This window comes from Mesocricetus auratus, unplaced genomic scaffold (genome assembly GCF_017639785.1).
Source record: "Mesocricetus auratus isolate SY011 unplaced genomic scaffold, BCM_Maur_2.0 Super-Scaffold_100676, whole genome shotgun sequence".
In the NCBI taxonomy this organism is placed as follows: Eukaryota; Metazoa; Chordata; class Mammalia; order Rodentia; family Cricetidae; genus Mesocricetus; species Mesocricetus auratus.
In genome coordinates, this window is record NW_024429266.1 from 103,742,402 (window position 1) to 103,756,164 (window position 13,763).

Genomic DNA, 13,763 nt, shown 5'->3' on the forward strand with positions numbered 1-13,763 from the left:
CTCTTCCCACCACCAGACACCCCACCAGCACCTTGTGCCAGACCAGGGCGATGCCGATTCACCCCACAAACCCCGGCCCTCAGACCCTTGCCACAGCACGGACTCCTAGCCCAACTCTGGAAGGGAGGCAGGAAGGGAGGCTTTGTCTCAGCAGCCCTGGCCATCGAGGCCAGGGATGGAGGCGGTCAGCTAGGAGAGCCCCAGAAAGCCGGCGCCTCCCGGGGAAGAGGCAAGTTAGGGTTCAGGGCTGAATAAGGGGATGGGCACCGGAGGGAAGGCCGCCAGGAGTGAGACCGGAAGGGGGCGGGGCGGGGCAGCAGGGAAGGGGCTTCCGGCTGCTGACAGGAGTCTGGTTGACCCTGGACAGACTGGAACTGGGCGGGTTGGGGTCACGGCCAGGCCGGGCATCCTGCTCCCCTCAAGGACCCATCCTGTTGGAGTGTGCGAACCGAGGCCGCCTCCCGGGCCACAGCTCACAGGTCTTCCCTGCCCCAGCCCGGGGTTCCTGCAGCAGGGCTCGGGGAGGGGTCCCCAGGCCTGGCCTCCCTCCCCGCCCACCCCAGCCCTGTGGCCCCCGCGGTGCGGCCTGGACACCTCGTCCGTGGCTGCCGTGCCAGGACCAGCCCCATCTGGCCGCGCATCTCTTCCCACGTGGGCCTGGCCTCCGGGTCGCCGGCCTGTCAGCAACCGATGTCTGTGTCACCCCTGTGCCCCGCCGGGTTCCCACCCCAGCCAGGCACCCGGCTAAGGGGCGAGGCCAGCGCAGGGGGCGGGGCTGGCGAGAGACCGACAGGCAGAAAGACAGATGGAGACAGGGCGGGGCGGGAGGCAGCCTCACTGTCACATCCCCCAGCCCCGTGCCCCTGGGGGTCCCCAGCGCTACCCACAGCCCCAGGGCGGCTGCTGGGGCCTCGGTCTCCCCAGGGGTCTTGGCGCCCTGCTCTCTCGGCCTGGCCTGGGAAAGCCCAGCAGTGCTGTGTGCTCGGCTCCTGGGACACCAAGCGACACCCCGTTCTGACCCTCGGGTGAGTCTCCCCCCCCGTGAGATGTCACACTGACTCCTCAGGTGGCCCGTGCTCTGCATGGTGCCTGGGGGGCCCAGACTCCTCGACCACCCTGCTGTGGCCACATCCATCCCCCCAATGGTGACAGTGACCAGGTCTCCAAGTTCCCGGAAAAGAATTCCAGGGTGTGGCCTTTATTCCGGTGGTCTAGCCTGGACAAGTGTAGTTCCCTTGGTTGCACATGGGTATTCCTGTGTCTGGGCCAGGCCGGTCCAAATGCTCAGGCAGAGATGGGACTGGGGGCTGTGGGCATGTGACTTGATGTGTGTGTGTGTATGTGTGTGTGTGTACATGTGTGTGCGAGTGTGTGGGCATGTGTGTTGTGTGTATATGTGTGTACATGTATTCATGTATGTCTATGTGTATGTGTGTGTATACATGTGTGCATGTGCCTGTGTGTACGTGCGTGCGTGTGTGTGCGTGTGTGTGCCTGTGTGTGTGTGTGGTGTGTGTGTGAGTGTGTGTGTGCGTGTACGTGCATAGGCTCAGCTCAGAGCTCAGGCCTCACCTCCACGGCACACGTCCTACCCCAAGAGAGGTGTCCATTGAACACACCAGGAAACTGAGGCCCAGGCAGAGCCTCTGCCTGGCTGCACATCAGTAAAGATGACACCTGCATCCTGGGACTGTGGCACAGACAGGAAGTGGCCCCGCAGAAGGGAAGGAGCAGCAGGTGGTGAGCCCTGAGGGGCTGTGGGGCCGTGGGGGGTCCACACCAGGGGCCTGGGGTGTGGACAGCGGTCAGAGTCGCCTCTGGGCACAGCTGGGGCCAGCACTCTGACAGGCAGGTGTCAGCAGAAAGCACTAGGGGATGCAAACTCATTGTAAGGGAGGGAAACTGAGGCTGTGTAGGGTGCTGGTGGGGGTGGAGGCCTGAGGGCCCAGGCTGCCCTGAGGCCTGGCAGGGAGGCTTTCCAGATGAGCTGAGAGGAGGAGGAGGGGCCTGCTGCTCAGAGCCCAGCCCCACATTCCTGGAAGCTGGAATGCAGCCACCAATGCTGCGGGCCCCAAGGACCAGGGGAGCAGCGCCCCAGAGTGCACATGTGACAAGGACGGGGCCCCCACTGCAGACAGAACACTGCTGCCCCCCCAAAGCAGGGACATGGCTCAGGAAGGCAGAGCTGCCCTAACCCCAGGACTCGGGGCTGGAGGGTTCTAAGCTCCTCAAGCCTTCTGGGGTCAGGGTGGGAGCCTGGAGAATTCTAGAATGCTAACCCAGGTATGGCTGTGCCTGGTGTCCCAGCAGGGGCTGGAGGCACGGATCTCATGGACGAGTTTCAGTGTAGCCCCGTCTATGCAGCCAGAGTCTTGGTCAGAGATGACAGACAGACAAAAACACTTTCAATCCCTGGACCTCCCAGGCCCAGAGCTCCCTGCCCTGAGGCTGTAGACAAGGCACAGGTCTCCCTGGGACCACACAGCCCTGGCTGCTGGCTACTGTGGACTGCCAGGCCCTGCCTCTGGTCTGGCCTGGGCAACTTGAGCCTGCCATTATCACCTGAACCCCAGGGGAGGCGGTGAGGGAGGAGGGAGACTGGAAACCGCCATGCAGCCCTGGTGCAGGACCCCAGCTGGGCAAAGGGCCACAGCGGCTGTGAGGGACCCAGTGTTGAGGCTGGGCCAAGGGGAAGGGGGCGTACCCCCATTGCAAATCCGCCTGGGGGGCGTGCTGGGGTCCCAGGAACCTAGCACAGAAACTCAAACATGTGCACAGCGCCTCTGAGCAGGGTGACGTCATCAAGGGGGCGCCTCAAGACCGCCCCATCCCTCTGAGGCTCAGTTTCTCCTCTGGATGGTGCCAACAGTTGGTGGCCCCAGGCTGAGGTGGGAGTGAGGCAGGAAAGCTGCTTGTAGTGGCCTGGAGCCTTCTGAGCTGCGTAAACCTACTGTGTGCCAGGAATGGACAGAATAGATCATTGTTGTCCGCATCAGCTGACTTTACAGGACGGGAAGCTGAGCTGAGGGGACAAGAGCAGGGGTGCATCCTGAACCCTGAACGGCCAAAGGTTAAACCCAAAGCTCAGTGGGGGCGGGGTGGGGAGGGGGAGAGGGAGGGGGAAGGAGGGGAAGAGGGAGGGGGAGGGGGAGGGAGGGGAAGGGGGAGGCAGGGAGGGAGGGGGAGGGACGGGGAGGGAGGGGGAGAGGGAGAGAGGGAGAGAGAGAGGGAGGGTTCGCACCAAGGGCTGGAGTTGCCGTTCGGTGGATCTCAGTGACCTTGAGTTTGATCCCCAAGACCTGCTTGGCGAAAGGCGAGCGCTGACTCCCGTGAGACTCGATCTGACCGCCACACCCTGGGCTGTAGTGTGCCTTGCACACCAGCACGAGTAAACAAATAATGTGTAAAAGAAACAGAGGCCAAACATGGTTCACACCAGAAATGTGAGTGAGGCAGGAGGATCCCCATGAGCTGCTTGCCAGCCTGGGTTACACAAGAATACTGTGTGACATTAGGCAAATGCCTACCTGTCTCTGGTCTCTGGTCTTTTTTTGTTTACCTCTCTGTGCAGTTTAAACTCACAGCAGTCCTCCTGCCTCAGGCTCCCCGGTGGTTGAGCAGCCTCACCTCTAGACACCACGTGCAACCTCAGTTCTGTGGGGTGGCCCCGCCGCCCCTGCTCCTCCCGGCTGCAGCCATCCCCAGGGATGTGTCCCTGGTTTTCTTTTCTTTTTCTTTTTTTTTCTTGTTCCCAAAATGGAACACGAACTTTTGGGTTCGTTTCTTATTATAAAAGTGATGCAGGGGAAGGGGAGGAGCGGCGAGGGCCATTCCAGTGAGCAGGCCAGAACGATGGAGGGGTGACAGATAGGGAAACTGAGGCCACACTAGAACTCAAACCCGGGGCTGCCCCTCTGTCATTCCAGCTACTCAGGAGGCTGAGTCGGGAGGATTTAGATTTCCAGGCTGCTCTGGACCACTTCACGGGTCAGAAGACATCAGACGGTAGGCTAGATCAAGGAGAGGGTATTTGTTCTGGGGCTCTGAAGGCCGCGTAGGAGTTCGCCACCAGCCACCTGTCTCCGCAGGCGAGAGCTGCAGCCAGCTGGCCACCTGCGCCCAATGGGGTGGTGACCCCCTCGTAGCACCAGGCTTGGGCGCCATGTGGCCCAACGGCAGCTCCCCCGGGCCCTGCTTGCGGCCCATGAACATCACACTGCAGGAGAGGAGTATGATCGCGTCGCCGTGGTTCGCCGCGTCCTTCTGCATACTGGGCCTGGGGTCCAACCTGCTGGCCCTGAGCGCGCTGGCGCGGGCCCCGTCGCCCCGCTCGTCCTTCCTCACCCTGCTGTGTGGCCTGGTGCTCACCGACTTCCTGGGGCTGCTGGTCACCGGGGCCATCGTGGTGGCGCAGCACGCGGCGCTCTTCGCGTGGCAGGCGGCCGACCCCCGCTGCCGCCTCTGCCACTTCATGGGGGCGGCCATGGTGTTCTTCGGGCTCTGCCCCCTGCTCCTGGGCGCCGCCATGGCCTCGGAGCGCTACGTGGGCATCACGCGGCCCTTCTGGCGCCCGGCGGCCACGTGGCGCCGCGCCTGGGCCACCGTGGCGCTGCTGTGGCTGGCGGCCCTGGCGCTGGGGCTGCTGCCGCTGCTGGGGCTCGGCCGCTACACCGTGCAGTACCCGGGCTCCTGGTGCTTCCTGACGCTCGGGCCGCGGCGCGGCGACGTGGCCTTCGGCCTGCTGTTCGCGCTCCTGGGCGGCGCGTCCGTCGGTCTGTCCCTCCTGCTCAACACCGTGAGCGTCGTCACCCTCTGCCGCGTCTACCACGACCGCGAGGCCGCGCGCCAGCGCCCGCGGGACTGCGAGGTGGAGATGATGGTACAGCTGGTAGGCATCATGGTGGTGGCCACCGCGTGCTGGATGCCCCTGCTGGTGAGTCCCCACTCCGCAGCCCCGGCCCGGCCACCGGCGGACACCCGCTCACGCTCCACTGTGTCCCGGGGTCACACCCTTGGGGCTTCCAGGTCTGCAGGCGTCAGGGAAACGTTTCTGGGTTTGGGCGTCCTGGAGTAGGACTTTCGAGGGCTAATAGGGGTCCCCTGTTAGGGGTGCTGGGGAACACGTTCTAGATAGCGCGGCTAGGCTACTCGATGTCTGCCACGTCCCCAGCGCCCCAGGACCTCTGTACAGAGTGCTCCCCTGGAGGATGGAGCGCAGCCGGGAGGAGGGCCGCTTTAATATGGGCACAGGCCATCTTCCCCCTTATTCCTTCAGCAAATATTTATTATGTGCCACTGTATACAGGCTTCCCCAGCACGAAGCAGACCCAGTCCTGGGCCTGGAGAGCAGGTGTGGGACCCAGGCACTCCGACCTAAGTCTCAGGCCAGCCCAGGAAACTTGGCCAGACTCTGTCTAGAAGTAACACATGGTGGCGCAGCCTTTAATCCCAGCACTGGGAGGCAGAGGCAGGTGGATTTCTGTGACAGTGTGAGGCCAGCCTGGTCTACAGAGCAAGTTCTGGGACAGCCAGGGCTACACAGAGAAAACCTGTCTTGAAACATTATTAAAAGGGAGAACACAGGGAGAAGGCTCAGGGTAAATTGCTGCCTTGGTCCCCAAGTTTACTTTCTCCACCTCAGTCCAGCTAGGACACGAACCAAAGCCTGAGCCCCACTCCCCCAAGGTCACACAGCCCAACTCCTCCCTCCCGCAGGTCTTCATTGCACAAACCGTGCTGCGGGCGCCCCCGGTCATGAGCCCCTCTGGGCAGCTGTTGCGGGCTACGGAGCACCAGCTGCTCATTTACCTGCGCGTAGCCACGTGGAACCAGATCTTGGACCCCTGGGTCTACATCCTCTTCCGCCGGTCGGTGCTGCGGCGCCTGCACCCGCAGCTCAGCTCGCGGTTCCGGGCTCTGTCCTTGCGCCAGCCCCCAGCCCAAGCCACACCCAGTGGTCCCTGAAGAACAGCGTCGCCCAACCCCCAGGTCCTCAGGGACTGCGGCAGGCCTGCACCCCATCCTAGGTGCCCAGTGCTTGGCAGAGGAGGGGAGCCCCTGACACGGGGCTGACTCTGGTGAGCTCTAAGATGCCTCCTCGATGCTAAGGATGTCCTGCCTGACTCTCCAGAGTCCCCCCAGCCCAGGCAGGGTGCTTGGGTCACATGGGGGAGCTGTGGGAACCAGCTGAGACCCAGAGCCTGAGACACCAGGGTTTGAGACACCGGCTTCAGGTTCCTCTGGGCTCCAGGGTCATCAGCCTTGGCATCCATACCCACAGTCAGGTCTGGAGTCACCAACCTCTCCAGTGTTTACTGAGCCCCTCCCCCACGGCTGCAACACCCTTGCTCAATAAATGGTTCAATGGCCCAGTAATGGAGTGTCTGAGGTATACAGCAGGCACTCAGCTTAGCACCCGTGGATCCGTTCACACAACCCCCCACCGTTCCATGCAAACCACTCAAAGTGAGACTCATGGCTGTGGGGACACCAGGCTCTTTATTCACCACCGAGACCCCCAGGGCACCCCCCACCCCCATTCCTTCTGTGGTCAGATCCTCTTACTCTCAGCCAGGCTCCTGGAGCCCAGGCCTCAGTCCACCATCTTGTCCTCCTGCTGGATGAGGTCATCAGAGCCCAGAAGATAGCCCTAGCCCAGCTACCCCTGGTGCGGGAGAGGACCAGGACCAGGGGAAGGGCGGGGCGTGACACATGGTGGGGCCGTGGACTCCTGGGATCCCAGCTGGGGCTTGGGAGAAAGGGCTGGTTTCTGGGGAATGGTGAGGCCCAGGGGGGCAGCTGGGGGAAGAGGCCTGGGGCAGGCTGTGGCCTGGCTTCCATCTTGAGGCCGAGGCCCAGCAACCTTGCTTGGAGCAGGGGTGGAGGCTCTTGGGGTTGGTGGACTTGGAGACTGAGGTCGGGCCAGGGGAACAGGCTGTGTTTTAGGCTGGAGGCCCAGGGTCTGTGGGCAGCCTTCATCTCTAGAGCTGAGGAGACAGACTCCCCAGCTGGGCTGGCTTCCAGAACTGCTGCGGCCGGGGCCTGGCTGGGTTGTAGCACTTAGGGCCTCTGCAATGCCAGCTTGTGCTGCAGCGTGTGCTGGGACCTGAGGTACGAACTGGGTTCTGGAGGCCCAGTGGGCTCCAGAGCTGAGTCCTGTGTTCTGCTGACGGGAGCCTGGGCCGAATCTGGAGCTGGGCTCCTTGGCCAGTGGCCATGGCTGGGACCCTCTGTGGCTGGCCCAACCTGCATGGGCTCTGGAGCTGGGCCAGGCGTGGAAGTCTGTCTGGGTCCCCGAGTCGGACTGTGCCCTGGAACCCGCATGCCTTCTGGATGAGGAGGGCTGGACAGCCAGCGACATCCTGGAGCTGCTGCACCTGGCTTCTGAGGTGGAGGGTATTTGGGAGGGGGACCTGGCTGTCACAGCAGACTGCCTTCCATCCCCTGGCTGGGCCTCAGAATCAGATTCATCCCTGGAGCCAGCCTGGGGTGCAGGACACTGGGAGGCACTGGGGGGCAGGGCCAGGGAGCAGGGCTGGGGTCTGAGTCTGGACCCCATGGCAGTGTGGCTCTGGCTGCCTGCTCGGGGCAGAGGTCTGGGAGATTGCTGGCCAGTGGAGCTGGCTTGGGGTCTCTCAGCCAGTGACTTGGTGGACCTTGCCTGGAGTCCCGAGCTAGCTGGTCCTCCAGAGCTGCTCCTAATGTCTCCAGAGGGCTGGGTCATGGGGGTGGTGACTGTTTCATAGCTGGGCTGAGTCTCAGAACCTGGCTGGGATTCAGAAATGGGATCCTGCTCTGAGCCCAGCTGGGTCTTAACTTTTGTCTGGGTTCTGGAGTGTGGCTGAGGGGCAGCCGGGATCTGGGCTCCAGCATCAGGGGCTGGCTGGGCTCTAGAGCTGGGTTTCCTATCTGAGTGGGTCTGAGTTCTAGAACACAGCTCATCCTCAGAGCCTGTTTGTGTTCTCGACACAGGCTTGGTCTCAGAATGGAATTTGATCTGAGGGCTGCCCTGGGTTCTAGGTCTGGGTTTGGTCTGTGGTCTGGTACAGTCTTCAGGACTGCCCTTGGCTCTAGAAGTAGGCCTGCCTTCAGAGCCGGCTTGGGTTCTAGGGCCAGACTGGACTTGAGATTCAGGGTGAGTTCTAGAACACGACTGTGCTCCAGGGCCGCCCTGAGCTCCAGAGCCAGGCTGTGCCCCAGGACTAGACTGGGTTCTACAGCCTGGCTGGATCTCAGAGATGACCTGTGTTCCAGACCCTGGCTGGGATTCTGGCTGGGTCTCACATCTGCCCTGGGTTACAGAACTGGGCTGGGTCTCAGGGTGGGCCTGGGTTACAGAACTGGGCTGGGTCTCAGGGTGGGCCTGGGTTACAGAACTGGGCTGGGTCTCACAGCTGCCCTGGGTTACAGAACTGGGCTCCATTCTAGAGCTGGGTAGGGTCTCAGTTTTTGTTCTAGAGCTGGACTGGGCCTCGGGCCTGCACTGGGTTCCAGAACCCAGGTGGGATTCCAGCTGGATCTCAGAACTGACCTGGGTCCTAGAGCTGGGTTGAGCCTCGGGCCTGACCTGGGTTGCAGAGCTGGGTCCAGTTTTAGAGCCAGGGTGGGCCTTGGAGTGAGCCTGGGTTCCAGAACTGGGCCAGGTTCTAGAGCCAGGCCGGGTCTGTGGGCTGTCCTGGGTTCTGGAGCAGCGCCGCGGCTGGGGGCTGGGCGCGGGACTGCGGAGTCCCGCACATGCTAGCCACAGGCGTCGCGGGCCTCTCCGATGGCCGCCCACACCTCCACCACGAACTCGTCCGGGAAGGCGAACTCGCCCAGAACAGCGTCCAGGCCGCGCGCGAAGGCTTGGGTTCCAGCCGAGCTCCGCGCAGTCTCCACCACTGCGGCTGCTGCGCATCGGACAGACAACAGAGGGATGGGGTGGACAGACAACAGAGGGACAGAGGGACGGGGTGGACAGACAACAGAGGGACGCGGTGGGCAGGCAGAGGGGTGGATTAGACAGTGAAGGGCACACAGACGCACGGACAGGACCGCCCGCGCCGGGGACCCCGCGCTTACCCGCGCGGCTTACCCAGCTCGGGGTCCCGGATGCCCATGTAGCTCTCCAGCAGGTCGTCCACCCTGCGTGCAGCCTCGGCCTCCACGTCGCTGGGCTGCGGGCAGGAGGGCGGCCGGGTGAGTGGCAGGCGGGAGGTCCTGCCCCCAGGATTGATAAACTTTTTGTGGTTGCTTGGGGCAAGGACCAAGGACACGAACTGACCCTAAGGATTGACAGGTTAGGGGTGGCTAGGGGATGAATAGACCGCTAACGGGAAGGGGCCTGGCGGCCCGCCCCCAGGAGTGATTGACAGCTAACTATTAGGCAATCCTTCCTTCAGTGGTGTAGCTGCTGTTCTGAGGACCCTGAAGCAAATCATAGGTCATTAAAAAGAGGTGAGGGGTGGAGGAGGTCTGGGAGGGAGGGGGAGAGGCGATGAGGAAGTGAGGGAGTGAAATGAAACACACTTGACACGCGTGAAAAAATCTCAGGCAAGGACACCCATTATCTAATACAGTTAATTCACAGAATTACAACTCCTAGAACCCTCATAAAGGTAGAGGGAGAACCAAGTATTACCTCCACACGCATGTACACACACACACACACACACACACACGCGCGCGCGCGCTTCATAGGCAAAATATAATAAAGTAATAATGCAATTTAAATGAAGGTGATGGCATGGCCTTTAATCCCAGCATTCAGGAGGCAGAGGCAGGAGGATCTCTGTGAGTTCGAGGCCAGCCTGGTCAGCCTGACTATACATAGAAACCCTGTCTCTAAAAACCAAAAAAACTTAAAGGTGGGGAGAAAGGAATACACATACACTAATCTTTGCCCTCACACAAGTACAAAAAAAAAAAAAGAAAGAAAAGAAAAGAACTAATGAGTTGGGGTCACACTGGTCCCTCCTGCCTCTCTGGTCAGCAACAGGTGGCACCCCTGGAACCCGGTACCCGTTGCATGAGCTGGGAAACGGGGCTCTGAGAACAGGGTCCTTATCTTTGGGACACAGGGTTCTAGTGTGAAGCTCATGCTGGCCTTGAACTATGACGATCCTCCTGTCACACCCTCCCGAGTGCCGAGTCCTGGACCACTGTCCCACGCCAAGCTCTGCAAGACTGTAACTGTGGCTCCACCATCAGTAGCACAGCTCCAGGTTTGGGACTCCTCCTCGTGGAGCCTGAAGTCACTCACCGCTTCCTCCACGGTGGCGCCGCCCCCAGACCGCAGCCGCAGCGTCTCCCTCCCGCTGCTCACTTTGCCTTCCACGGAACACTTGCTCCTGCTCCTCTGGCCAATCATGTCTGGAGGGCACAGAGCGGGGACAGATGGGTTCCGTTTCGTGTGGACTCTTTTTCATGATTGCTCTCCTTTTGGCAAACAGGCCGACCTCGAACTCAGGATTTGCGAGCCTCAGTCTCCTGGAGGCTGTTGAAAGACTTTGGTGCTGGGGGCGTGGTCAGGGTGGAGCCCTGCCTGGAATAACCCAGTGTGTTATTCTCCCCCTGGGAGACCCTGAGTAGTGTCTGGGGACACTTGTGGCTGTCCCCTCTTGAGGAGCTCCTGACAAGGAGTGAGTGTTGGCCAAAGCCACTGCTCAGAGCCCTCAAGAGCCTGGGACCGTGCTCAGTCTCCAGTCAGAGAACTTCCGGTGGAAACCGCCCTCTGGCACACTGGGCAGGAGTCATCGCGAACCGGGCCAGGATGAGGAGTTCTAGGTCATCCTTGGCTACACATTGAGTTTGAGGGTGGCCTGGGCTATGGGACTAAGTTTCAGAAAACCCTTTCCTGCCTCTCAGCGGCCGGGGCGCAGCTGTCCTCACCAAAGGCTCTCCGGGGCTGCACCAGGCGCAGGGTGAAGGGCTGAGACTTGGGCAGCTCCCGAAGCATCCTGGCCACCTCGTAGTGCCGGCAGCCCACGATCGAGTGGTCATTGATGGCCTCGATGCTGTCCCCCACACACACCGCCTCAATCCTGTTGATGATGCTGCCTTCCTTGATTCTCTGTGGGGAATTGGTCACTTGTGGGGCCGCCAGGGGTCTTCCTGGGGTCCCGAGTGCCCTTGGTCCCGGGCGGGCCACCGGTCCCCAGGGCACCACACACACCCACAGGCACCTTGATGAAGGCGTAGCCGGCCCCGTTGTCGGTGATGGTCAGCCCTAGGGCATCCTCTGTTTTGGTGACCTCCACTTCTTTGGTCTCTCCGCGCACATGCGCGAAGATGAAGTCTTCCAGCCCGATCTGTCCCCCAAGCAACTTCTGCATGTCCACTTTGTGACTATTGAGGGTGCAGAATAGGATCTGTCCCAACAAGACGGGGACCCAGAATCAGTCATGCACGGACCAACCTGTGCATACCTTTCTGTGGTAGACGGGCACTGTGGACGCCTCCTAGAGGCCAGAGGCACCTGTGCCCCTCGTGGGACAGCAGTGGCCCCCGGTGACCAGGGGGGCAGGCCTGACTGTGGGCTTGGTGCCTTCTGAGGCAGGAGGACAACCGAGAGTCTCAGATTCCCCAAAATAAGAGTCTGAGCATCATGGTTTACCAACGTAACCTCAGAAGCTGAGAAGCTGGGGCAAGGGGGTGGCTGCAAACTAGAAGCCAGTTTGGGTCACAGAGCGAGTTCCAGGCCAGCCTGGGCTACAAAGTGAGATCTTATCTCAATTAAACAAAGGAACGGGAGCGGGAAAGATGGCTGCCAGACTTACAGCCTGCTTGCTCTCCCAGACCTACGCGGTGGAAGACAGGCGCTGCCCCACACATGACAAAATTAAAATATGCTGAGAGGAGGCGCAGCCTCTCATCCCAGCACTGGGAGGCAGAGGCAGGTGGGTCTCTGTGAGTTCAAGGCCAGCCTGGTCTACAGAGCGAGTTCCAGGACAGCCAGGGCTACATGGTGAGATCCTGTCTCGTAAACACAATTAAAAAAAAAAGAATTAGAGAAACAACAAAGAGAAATGTAATACAAGAATTACATTCAAGAAACTGAAAGTGGTGTTTTGACAGGTCTCACATATCCCAGGCTGACCGCAGTCACCATGTCGCTGAGGATGACAGACCTTTGAATTCCCACCCCTGCCTCCACCTGGGATGACAGGCCTTGCACCCGACACCTGGTTTACGTGTGTGTGTGGGGGGTAACTTGGCTTTTTGAGCATTACCCACTGAGCCGCAAGCACGCTACCCAGTGCGCTGATTCCAACCCATCAGCTACACCGGCTTCCTGAAGCCTGGGTCGGGTCCTCGGCGGATGTGGAGACCCCACCCCTAGAGACCCCACCCCTAAGGTCTGGTACGATTTTTCGCGGGGCGTGCAGACGGGTCCCGGAGTCCGCCCTCACCTCTGTGGGCGCTATCCCGAAGGCCTCGGCGATCTTGGCGTAGAGCTCGCGGACGTTGGTGAAGCCCTCGATCCTGCCCGTGGGGCTGCCGTGCGCCAGCTGCGTGCGGAACACCAGGCGCGGGCGCGCGCGGGCGGGGGTCTCAGTGGCCCCGGGCTCGCGGGGCGCAGCGCTGTCCATGGCGCGCAGGGTCCGCCGCATCCAGCGCCTCCCGCCCCTGGCCAGCGACAGCGGAGGGGGGCGTAAGCAGATCCGGGAACCCGATCTGCCTGGGGGAAGGTGAAACCGCCGGGACCAGCCGCGCAGCTCCCCGGGGACCCGGGAACAACAGGGGGAGGCCCCCCGGGCTCCGGGTGCTGTGCGCCGTCCTGGCGTCCCGGGAGCCCCGCCCCGCCCTACCCCTTGCGCGCACAGCCCACCGCCACCCCTGCAGCCCCGGCACCCTGCCCCTTCCTCCCTCCCTCTGCTCAGCCAGGAGTCTCCCTCCTCCCCCTGCCCCAGGGCCCGCGCACAAGCTGAGACCGCCTCTGGGGCTCAGTCCCCGGGGCTTCCAGTGAGTTTTGCTCACCTGTTTATCCCAAGGACCTCCTGCTGCCCGGTACCTCCAATCTCTCCCCTAATAAGTTTCCTTTTTGCGAAAGAGTCTCACTGTAGCCCAGGCTGGCATGGAACTCACTATGTAGTCAAGGATGACCCGGAACGCCTCCTAATCCTCCTGCCTCAGCCTCCCCAAGTGCTGGGATGGAGACCCAGGTATATGGTGGAATAGACCTGAGCCAGGTGAGGAGATGCCTGGGTCCCCACAGTGCCAAAAGGAGGTGTTTGAAAGGTGTGTGTGTGTGTGAGAGTGTGTGTGAGAGTGTGTGTGTGTGTGTGTGTGTGTGAGAGGGGGGGGTCTAGGTATGGCGACACCACCACAAGGGAGGTGGAGGCAGGAGGATCAGGAGATTAAGGTACCAGGCTAGCCTGGTCTACATGAGACCTTGTCACAAAACAAAACCCAAAATGAATTAATTCTCCCCCAGTTCTTCTGTCTGTCTGTTTTTTGAGACAGAACTTCTCTGAGTAGCCCTGGCTGTCCTGGACTTCACTCTGTAACCAGGCTGGCCTTGAACTCCTGATCCCCTTGCCGCAGCCTCCTGAATGCTGCCAGGCTTTCTACTGACCCCAGTCACCACCCCACTTTCTTCTTTTGTTACAGGTCTCAACTATGTAGCCCAGGCTGACCTAGAGCTCACAGGGATCCTCCCGCCTCTGCCTCCCAAGAGCTGGGACTAAGGGGGAGCTCACCACACCCAGCCACCCTTGTGTTCAAGGCAGGTCCCATGTAGCCCAGGCTGACTTCAAACTTGATACACAGCAGAGAGAGCCTGG

At 61.2% G+C, this 13,763-nt stretch overlaps 2 protein-coding genes across 7 annotated transcripts; one reads left to right on the forward strand and one right to left on the reverse strand.

Moving 5' to 3' along the window:
• The first annotated feature begins 354 nt into the window (after positions 1-354).
• Positions 355-6,375, forward strand: Tbxa2r (thromboxane A2 receptor). Of its 2 annotated transcripts, none has more exons than XM_013122916.3 (4): positions 355-1,025; positions 3,927-4,005; positions 4,089-4,933; positions 5,716-6,375. In XM_013122916.3, the coding sequence occupies exons 3-4, from the start codon at positions 4,163-4,165 to the stop codon at positions 5,962-5,964; spliced, it is 1,020 nt and encodes a 339-aa protein (XP_012978370.1). In that variant the 5' UTR covers positions 355-1,025; positions 3,927-4,005; positions 4,089-4,162; the 3' UTR covers positions 5,965-6,375. The 2 variants fall into 2 exon arrangements, with proteins under 2 accessions (XP_012978370.1, XP_021090476.1); XM_021234817.2 differs by lacking the exon at positions 355-1,025 and adding an exon at positions 1,482-3,070.
• Positions 6,376-6,492: 117 nt separating this feature from the next.
• Gipc3 (GIPC PDZ domain containing family member 3) lies at positions 6,493-12,765 on the reverse strand. 5 transcript variants are annotated; one of them, XM_013122887.3, is made up of 6 exons: positions 12,390-12,765; positions 11,163-11,348; positions 10,870-11,050; positions 10,241-10,350; positions 9,061-9,155; positions 6,493-8,888 (listed from the first exon to the last, which is right to left on the reverse strand). In XM_013122887.3, the coding sequence occupies exons 1-6, from the start codon at positions 12,588-12,590 to the stop codon at positions 6,659-6,661; spliced, it is 3,003 nt and encodes a 1,000-aa protein (XP_012978341.1). In that variant the 5' UTR covers positions 12,591-12,765; the 3' UTR covers positions 6,493-6,658. The 5 variants fall into 5 exon arrangements, with proteins under 5 accessions (XP_012978341.1, XP_021090473.1, XP_012978343.1 ...); XM_021234815.2 differs by having other exon boundaries at positions 8,603-8,885; positions 9,074-9,155; XM_005083259.4 differs by having other exon boundaries at positions 8,603-8,888; positions 9,074-9,155.
• Between the last annotated feature and the right edge of the window lie 998 nt (positions 12,766-13,763).

Excerpts from the sequence above, each read along its gene's own strand:
- Tbxa2r (XM_013122916.3), top strand. The coding sequence starts at position 4,163 with ATGTGGCCCAACGGCAGCTCCCCCGGGCCCTGCTTGCGGCCCATGAAC. Across the intron at positions 4,934-5,715 it reads CGTGCTGGATGCCCCTGCTG|GTCTTCATTGCACAAACCGT; the intron begins GTGAGTCCCCAC and ends TCCCTCCCGCAG.
- Gipc3 (XM_013122887.3), bottom strand. The coding sequence starts at position 12,590 with ATGCGGCGGACCCTGCGCGCCATGGACAGCGCTGCGCCCCGCGAGCCC. Across the intron at positions 11,349-12,389 it reads TCGGGATAGCGCCCACAGAG|ATCCTATTCTGCACCCTCAA; the intron begins GTGAGGGCGGAC and ends TTGTTGGGACAG. Across the intron at positions 11,051-11,162 it reads CCGGCTACGCCTTCATCAAG|AGAATCAAGGAAGGCAGCAT; the intron begins GTGCCTGTGGGT and ends AATTCCCCACAG.